The 9959-nt window shown below is 36.9% G+C and overlaps 1 protein-coding gene across 1 annotated transcript; it reads right to left on the bottom strand.

Moving 5' to 3' along the window:
* Positions 1 to 218: 218 nt before the first annotated feature.
* Positions 219 to 6729, bottom strand: rbm7 (RNA binding motif protein 7). The gene is made up of 5 exons (XM_041995538.1): positions 6489 to 6729; positions 6009 to 6171; positions 3385 to 3460; positions 1092 to 1185; positions 219 to 986 (listed from the first exon to the last, which is right to left on the bottom strand). The coding sequence occupies exons 1-5, from the start codon at positions 6579 to 6581 to the stop codon at positions 648 to 650; spliced, it is 765 nt and encodes a 254-aa protein (XP_041851472.1). The 5' UTR covers positions 6582 to 6729; the 3' UTR covers positions 219 to 647.
* Between the last annotated feature and the right edge of the window lie 3230 nt (positions 6730 to 9959).

The raw sequence follows: 9959 nt of genomic DNA, 5'->3' as shown, positions 1-9959 counted from the left end.
TGCAGCAATCAAATGAAAAGAGCTTTATAATAATTATGAAAAAAAATCATTTTAAAACAATGTCTTACAAATCAGATAAAAAAAAAGATACAATAAAGCAAAATAAAGTCCATTTTTGAAAAGGGCAAGATCAACAAAATTAGAAAAGGTTGGTGCCTTGCTGCTGTTCAGGTGTTGTGTTGCTGGTGAAATCTGTAGCTGAAACTGTTGCTTTTTTGCAAAAATACCTGAATTTTTTTTTTTTCAAATTCTGTGAGCACCATTTAAATACTACTTACATAACATAAAACTGGCCAATGTCCTACTTTTTTTTTGTAGTTTCTTTTAGATACATCTTTTTCTTTTGTCATTCAAAATTTAAAACCAGTTTTTGAATTTTGTCTTTGCCCTCATAATAATACAATCTACAATCGCAACCACAAAATGTTTGCAATATCTGTGAGGAAAAACTCACATGAAAAAAATGTTTAAATTTAAAAACATCTTAAAAAAAGTCATGAATTATTAAATTTTCAAACTGGTAAGATGATGTACAAACAACCTGAGTGTACACAACGATTTTGCCTACATAATTCAGATTATAATTAATCTTTTTTTTTTTTTTAAACAAAACAAACTGTCCTCTTTTGTGAAAATCCTTTTTTAACTCAGTATCGCCGCCATCTATTGTCGTGGTAGCCACGGTCGTTCCCCCTTTCTTCATAATGCCTGCTTCCACCTCTGTTGTCATAGTGACGGTTTCCACTCCGCTCCTTCTGGTGGTGGTGCTGGTGGTGGTGGTTCTGATAACGCCCAGAGGCCAGCTCGTCCCCGTAGCGCTGACTTCTGCCACTGCTGCTCGTCTGGGGTGGCTGATGTCGATAGGGGGCATTGTCCTGATGCCTTTGGCCACCTCCAGCTGCAGATGGCTGCTGCCGCTGAGGCTTAGGAGGAGCACCATTAAGTTGCTCAAGCTGCTGCATGTGGATCCACATCATGTTGTTCAGCTGCAGATGAAGGAAATGGTAAATAGCAGGTCTACATTTCTATTCCCATGACTTCACACATCTTCATTTGTTATTTTGATATTAAAATACAAGTAATAACATTACCATGGCATGCTTCTGCAGGCTATCAGGGGATGAAAAGGACCTCTGCATTCGGTGCTGAGGAGTGTACGGAGGTGAATTAAACTGGACTGGGGTTCTGTAAGAGTACAGTAAACAAAATGTCAAATATTTACCAAAAAAATAAAAAAAATAAAAGTTAACATTTAGAAGACCAGTCTATGCAGAAAAAGATTCTACTGAAATTTTTACCTTCTGTACGTTTATTTTCAAGCACCCACACTTTTCACCCCTAAAACTGAGACCTCTGCAAAATGCCACTGAACCAGCTTTGATTTGACCACTCAGGGAATTTGTTTTAGTCTTGACAGGAAAACCACTTTCAGGAACAATAATGCTGTGGCAGTCACTTGAGACCTGTGCCAGTTCCATTTCTATTGGTGAAAATGCCATTGGAAAATGATCTTAGGCTCCATGAAGTCTATTCAACACCCCATGAGGAAGGCTTGTATGCCAGAATGAAATCGTTTTACAGGTCAGATTTGTTCTTGTCATAAAAATGTGAAACGTGAACTCTAAATTAGTTGAAAAGAGAAGGTCTTGGTGTATTTTTTTTTAATTCAAGTAAGGCTTATGTCTGACAAATGATTTGAAAGTACTGCTCATCAATCTTGTTAATCCATAGAGAGAAAAGGGTAGAAGGAAGGTCTGTTGGATGGACAGATGTACTTATAATCAACTATTATGTGTCAAAAGGGACCAAAGTTGCAGCATAATCTATCTACATGACAAACCTTGTCCCGTGTCTCAGAGACAGATAATGCCAAATCAAATCAAGGCACTGTCATGCTGTGTCTTAGTTACTGGAATATTACAAATCTAAACAGGATGAGGAGGAACATTGCTCTTTATCTGCCAGAACTTCACATGTCTTCGAACGTTTGGGGCCAACTGTAACCAGTCGCTCATTACCAGAGGAAGCTGCGGCAATTCTCACAAAAGCCACAGTGTTTTCAGGGCAGCTGCTCACGTTTGTGGCCGCTTTCAAACCCTTGATCTTGGTTCTGTTTGGCTTTCTTATAATTACATCTGCTGCTCCCTTACATAAAAAGGAGTTTGGATGGAGCTGCAAAGTAAGTGAGAGGAGACATGCACACCCTGGCATGGTTTAACATGATACACAAAATGCAACATCAAAGTTGCTCTCACTCTATGTACCTTTCTACCTTTACTAATGTGATATCATCAGTTTGACAAAAAGGTAACACAAAAATAACAAGCACTGCAGTTAAGCTTAGTTCTTAAAGTGCTTTATCAGTCTAAGCCAAACTCCTGAAGGGAGTGATGTCCCACATAGTTTGGATCAAAAGGATCTTCTCCTAGGACTTGGACCGGCTAATCCAACTTGCATACACAACAGTTCAGCTACTGCACTTCAGATTTAGCAGCCGATACCAGCAACACAAATCATACAAGAATGGCCTCCTGTGTCCTGGAAATGAATATTCTCATCATTATCATGGAATAATTACAGAATTATCATTCCACATTAAATCATGGTGCTATAATCTAAAATGGAATCTCTAATACACAAATCCAACATTGATCCAGATCAGCTCCAACCTGTCCAGCTCCAAGGGACAATGTCTACTGCTTATAGTGATGATCAGATCCCTCAATGACATGAAAGAACATGCGACTAGAAAACTGTGACAAAGGTTAACTCATGGTTTGTCTATGTCTAACGGACGAGAGTGGACCCTCACAAACTGGAGATGTTTAGAATATTTATCATAAGGTTCTACACACAGATGCAGAACTTGTTCTACTCTTTGTTCTATACATGTATTGGTTCAACACTCAGGGGGAAAAAAATAAATACTGAAAGGGCCGTATTCCAGCCCTTGTGGGTAAATGTGACTTCATGCTCCATACTGCAACTGAACAGCTCTGGTTCTAAGATCCACTTTGAATTTTGGTTTCTGATGAGCCACAGCACTGGACTCATATTCTAAATTAGTATGGATATAGAAAGATTTTTAAGCATCAGTAAATATTTGCCACTGTGAACAACTAGGGTAAGGATACATTTACTACTTAGTGTACTTTAGTGTACAACAGGATGATTCTAATCTTTTTACACAACCCAACCAGTACCTGGCTGCTACGTTATTTTCCCTCCTGCATCACAAAAATCAGTATTAGAATCCCATTTTAAAATTCTGCTGAGAACCATAAAGAGAGCAACATGTGGAGCTAAAGGGGCATGAATCCAAGTTAAGGCTGAGAAGTGGGAACGAGCCTATATCCAGATAAATCATTTCTATAACATTCTTACCTCTGGCCGTGAGGATTTGGGGTATTTGCAGGACTTGAATTCTGAGAGTTCCCTGGACTGCTGCTATGGCTACTACCTATGATGGGATGGAGAGAATAAAAACATTTAGTATAAGTATATTCTATGTTCTCTTTCATGTCACTATAATAATTAAGCTTTAATAATACTCTTTAACAAGAATAAATCTTTAATAAGTAAATACAATTCATATTAATAATAATTCTACCTTGTTCTTCCCTTAAAGATTTGTAAATAAATGTCAGTGGAGGCTGAGTAAGCCAGTTTCTTCCAAATACCTGAGAATGCCATCCTTTATCTTGCTGTAAAAGTTGCAGTTTTGGACAAGCATGCATGTTTTTACTGATAATTCAGACTGCTTATTAAACTTTTGTAACTTTTCTTTAAATGCTGTTTTTCAACCACATTGAAATCAGAATTTCTCGAGTTGTGTACTATGGTACACTGCTTTCATCTTTATTTTAAATCACTTCTGAATGGGTGAACTGGGTGGAGTAGTACATGCAAAGATGACGGCAACCAAGTTTATGGACTCTCTCCTTTCAAAATGAATCCACATTGGCTTTTAAAACTAAGTCTACAACATTGACGTCAACAAATGCTGACTGAAATGCAGCTGCTCTAATACAAGTAGACACTGGGTGGCAGTAAAAACTGATGTGCTGCTGCAGGCGGTGCATGGAGAAGTTTTAAAAGTGCACCAGTTTGCTGATCTATGAAATGATGAAAAGATATGGAATTTTTTTTTTTGGTCTTTTAAAATATATTTTAAATAGAAAACTTCTATACAGGTTATTAGGGTTGATAATAAAAAAAACAATCCTGTCAAATAATCTGTCTGTAATAATTGTAACAGCCCTACCACATAGTGCCTAACTTTTTCATTTTTACAGCATTGCTCTCAGCAGCTCATTTTAATACTTATGGATTTTCTTTTGATCGTTACACATAGACATTGATGGTTATTTACATTACTGTGAACAATAATGAGGTTTAAAAAAATTCAAACAACTCAAGCTCTGAAATGGCTCATGAGGTTGCACTGCCTTTAGCAAATTTGTCTCCTCTGGATTTATGTTAAGTCTTCTCCATGATACGTATCTACTTGGAGCTAAATTCTGTGAAAGGAAGCTCCTCTTTGGCTACATTATATACCATGGTTTTGGCTGCTCAAAACAGCCAGAAACATCCAGTACTATTCTGTTTCTTTTTTCTGTAATACACAACAGATTTCGCACCTCGCGTCTGTGTCTTTTTTTGCTGTGCCAGATGTCTACTTGTGCGCCAGTCTTAAATTTTAAACAAACACACAACACTGTGTATGCCTGTGGATCAGAGCCAATCAGAGGTGAAGATCCACCCCTTCTCTCGGGCTTTTTATTACAGTCTCATTCTTCTCTGAGGTAAGGAGGGAATGAGCAGAATAAGCAGACAGACATTCAGAGAGATAATTAAAGTCCTTCACCTTGACCTGTGAAAGGTTATGCACACCGTTAAGGTTAAAAAAAAAAAAAAAAAAAAAAGAAGTTGAATACTACAAAAAATGTACCTTAAGCCGATTACTAGAGACAGGTATTTTAATCACTACTATATAAAACCAACCCACCGCATACACACAAATGCAAAACATTGTCCATGTTTCTGATATTTGTACACCGACAGCGTCTAATCTCAGTAGGACACATTTCAGACACCTGGCAGCACACAGTGTCACAGTATAAAATAAATCACAATACTAACAAATACTGAGTATGTTTTTCTTACTGTTCTTTCAAGGCAAATTATTTAAATCAGGATATGAATGAAACATGAATAAGTAAAATCCCTAAGTAAAAACCTTGAGAACATATTTAAGAATAAAAGTTGCTGATTTGAATGTTTAAGTGCAACTTAAAACAGTCTTTTATAAACACATTAAAACTTTTGTTATTGTTTAAAGTTATTGTTTTAAAGCTTGGCCCCCCACCATTGACACAAAACATGTAAGAGATAGGGGGAGCAGAGCGACACTGTTTGGGTAAAGAAACTGAAAGTAACAAGTTCACAGTTGTCATATTCCTATGCACAAATTAACCTGCAGATTAGCACAGGAAGGCGAGGGCAGTGTATCTAGTGGGCACAAATGACGACTATTATTTATTCTGAGGGAGATTATGATTTTAAAAAATCCCTACACACAGTCACAAGTCAAAGTATGGTACTATTTTTGTGCAACCATAAGTTGAAGCATTGTGTTATTTGGCTGCTTTTCCCTTATAAATTCTGATGCATTTATTAACCGTCTGACAAAATGGAGAAATAAGATTAGTTTGGTAACAAGCATAAATAAAAAAATAGTTACAAATGCTGTCCTGTTGCCTGTGAACGCATCACGTATTTGGCTTATTAAAGGGCGCGCTTTGTATGTAAACAAGCATGATTTCGGGAAAAAAAATTCCTCTACACAGGCGGCTTATTATACTGTAGTGAAAACAGTCACCCTTGTAACTGGAATGCATGACACACGACCAAGTTTACAAACTGATGTCAAACTATTAAATTAACATGCATCCGGTGTTCGTGTTGTAAGCAGTTATTTTGTCGGTTTAAGAAAAATGTGAGCTTACCTGATCTGAACTGTACGTGGATGTTTCTGCCATAGAGCGACGTCCCATTGAGTAGTTGCATGGCGTAAGGCACGGAAACTTCATGTTTGTAAACAACAAACCCAAATGTTTTTTGTTTCCCATCCGAGTCTTTTGGAATTTTAGTTTTGATGAGAGGTCCTGCCTGTAAACACAACCAATTACTGTCATTCAAAAGCTTGCACCTAACGACGACATTTAGCGTCTGTTAAAAAAAAACAAACAAACAAACAAACAGCCGCAGTTAAAACTGTTGACGGTGTCTTTATTTCCACAACACTGTCATGTTGGCATGTGGTTAGAAAATATATTTGTTAAAATCAGCCTCCCACTCCCGAAATCGCTTTTTTGTTGTTTTTTTTTTTTGTAACACTATCAACAGAGCGATTTCTGTATGTTAGCATTAGCAGTGGCCTGTTGAAATAAACAAACATTGCTAGCTGGGAATAGCGGCAACCGTACCTGTAGAAACAGCTCAAACAAAAGCTCCTCCGTTACTCTTCCATCCAAATTTCTTATAAAAAGAGTTCGGTCCGTTTCGTCCTCTATTCCCATTGTACTGGAGCCAAAAGTGAAACTCTCCTTGTAATAGCAACGTTAGCTAGCGTTAAAAACACTGCGACACTCAAACGGAAGGCCTGCTATGACGTAAAGCGAAAGGCCGGAAGAATGTTCATCGTGTTGAACGGCAAGAATTTTACGACACTATAGATACACATAAACCAGAGATGTCTAGCTCCGAGGTCCGCAATCCTGCAGCTCTTAGATGTATCCATGATCCAACACACCAAATTCAAATGAAATGGCTTTCCTCAAGTTCTGCCCAAGCATGTTAATTCAGGTGTCACACACTCTCTTACTCAGACACACACACGTTTATATATATATATATATATATATATATATATATATATATATATATAAACGTTATATGTTATTTTGTTTTAATAAAATAATAAAATAGCCACTCTTCTTTTTAGTATCTACATGGCTTTAGTGTAGTGTAGCTTTTTAAGCTGATTCTGACTGGATCGGTGCTTCAAGTGCCCAGAACCAAGTGCTTCTGATGGAGGTCAAGCGAACACAGTGAGGAATTTACTGCCTCCTTTATCAGATAGACCCCAGTGTATGTCTTCCATATTAATTAGATCCATTGAACTTGTAATGATTTTCTCCTTCATGCTTGGGAAACATCCTCATGGATTCTGCCATGTTTTTTTTTTTTTTTTTGTTTGTTTTGTTTTGTTTTTTCCTATATCTGTTCTATTTTTTTTTTTTTAAAGAGTACCGTCTGACAACATATTATTTATATCTTCCAATCTGTTTGACATGTCTATTAGATGCAAGGCAGAATTTCCATTTTATTTTTAGTCTGGCATTAATCTGAACAGTTTCACACCAAAGTCTGGGTTATCATCATGTCTATTAGAAGCTGAACTGTACCTATAGCTATTAATACATGGGATGTAAAGGCACAGCCCTGAAAAAATACATAAGATTTAGGATGCTGCAAGGTTGCAATGTAAGCCATAAAAATGGAGGCAAAACCATAAAACCATATCTGTGTAGCATGATATTTCTTAGCTAAAGCCCTTGAATCTATTCTTGTGATGCCATTACTCCATACATCTCCTTGGTGTTATTCCCCTCTATTTATAACTATTGGAAGGGATTCAGAAAGCGTACTTTACTAGAAAATTAATAGAAAGTGAAATTGGTTGACAAAATGGAAGACAAATCTTAGTTACCCACTACATAGTAATAAAAACTTAATTACAGCCTGCAACTTTCCATTGAATTCAATGCTGTTTATTTTATTTATTTTTTTTTATTATTTTTTTTAGCTAGAGATAAGAGAGTTACTTAACCTGATAAGAAAACAGAATTTCTTTAAAGTATTATCCCTTTATTCAATACTCCAAGTACAATATACTGGGCTTTATGTGGAAGAATCTAAAAGATAGCTGTAGGTGGCAGCATCGATCCACTGTTGTTGGATACAACACCACTTGGTTTTTTCCTTTTCCACCCCCTTGGCCATTAGAGTTTGCTACTAGGCTGTATGAAAGAAACAAATGATAATATATTTTATATGGAGAAATTGGATTAAATTTTTATTGGAACATCCTCTTTTCATGTTTGTCCTTCAGGCTGCAGGACTGTAAATGGATCTTTAGTGAGGTTATGCAACTGTGTTCAATGGTATTTTCATTTTCCAATTTAAGAGGAGAATTGCTCAATAACTGTCCATCAAGTTGCATTTTTCTTTTGAATTCTATTGAAAGAATCAAGAATGAGGGAATATTTGAACATCTTAAACCACATGATGTTGTTTTCCAAATATGAACATTCATATTCTTATGATCTCATGATCTTATTATCAGTTACTAGTTTTTTTTTCAGGTTTAGTCCAGATGTAGCTGTATTGTATTGTCAATTAATGACTTATAGATTGCACTATTCTGCATGCCACTTAATATCTTTCCATTTATTTGATCATGTACACATGTTTTCACCCTTTGACATTTAGTCTGCAATAAAAATGCACAGAATTGAGTCAAGACATTGACGAGCTCTGTTAGGCCTTTTAATCTGCCTGGAAAGAAGTAGAGCTCAAGCAGGAAGGCATTGAACTCATTGACGGCCGTTTTGCAGGCCCAAAATGAACTTCAGCAAATACTCGCACTGCACATTGTTTAGTCTTTTTTCTTTTTTTCCCCCTTTACGCTTGCACATTTAACTACATTTACATGCATTTCTTTATAAGACTGAATTTGCTTGTTGAGAACACAATGTTTTAATTAATGAATAGAAAAAAATAAAAAATAAAATAAGAGCAATATTTCTGGGCAGGACAGCGACCAGTGGACACTCACCATGGGGAGTAGTGACACCAGAATCCTAGAAATAGGCCACCACCAGCTAGCTATGGTCTGGTCAGATATGGGTAAATCCTTAAGGCCATTTAGAGTGATAAGACTACACACATACACACACATGGTGTATGCACACTACCAATTATGACAGCTGGCCTGGGGGTGTTTCCTGGAATTGCAGTGATTGACTGGTATCTCCGGACACATCATTCTTTTCATTTATGCTCAAACATATATACGCATCCTACCCTTTTCTCCTGTTCATTAATATTCATAATTCATGCAGAATTAAGTGATTCAGGATCATTAAATGCGCATGAATATTTGTCGGATGAAAGTTTAATTAAGCCATTCCTCTTTGGCAGCATGATGTCACAGAGCAGCTTCCCATTCACTGCATCCAGCACACAGCTTAATGGCCTGTGTCTTTTTAAGTGCTACTCAGTGCTTATCCAGCAACAGCCTCCACCTACACACAGTCTTATTTTACACGTCTTGAACTGATATTTGATAGAACCAATTGATAGGGATGGCATTTGAGCGGTTTATATTCTTCCAGTGGCAATTTGTGGATCAATCATACTTAGGTCAATACAGCAGGAGAACCACTTTTGTGGTGAATTTAATTTATTATTCAAGACTGCTACCTTCACATAGTCTATAGGCTAAGATGTAAGCTGATAATACAACCATGATATGTCTCTATAACACTGCACTGGTAAAGTTTCTTAGAAATGTTAATAAAAAAGGAAAGTTCTGAATGTATTGCTGTAGGAAAAAAGTTACACAGTCAGACACACAAATTAACCATCACCCCTCATATTTTGCTCAGCAAAACAGAAAGTATTTTCAGCCAATCAACTTCTACAACTTTGCCTCAAAACGTAGATGTTCAGACTTCAGAGGAATGTCCTAGTTTCCCTTTGGAGGACAACATCTGATGATGGAGTGACTCTCACGCCCACACAGCCACACACATCTACTGTATATGCAGACAAAGAGCTCATCATTGGCAGCATGCCACTATGTTTCAGCACCCTCCCATGACTGATAGATT

The sequence above is a fragment of the Melanotaenia boesemani genome, chromosome 9 (assembly GCF_017639745.1).
Source record: "Melanotaenia boesemani isolate fMelBoe1 chromosome 9, fMelBoe1.pri, whole genome shotgun sequence".
Taxonomy (NCBI): domain Eukaryota; kingdom Metazoa; phylum Chordata; class Actinopteri; order Atheriniformes; family Melanotaeniidae; genus Melanotaenia; species Melanotaenia boesemani.
Note: the sequence above shows the minus strand (reverse complement) of the source record. Positions and strands in the feature narration are given on the sequence as shown.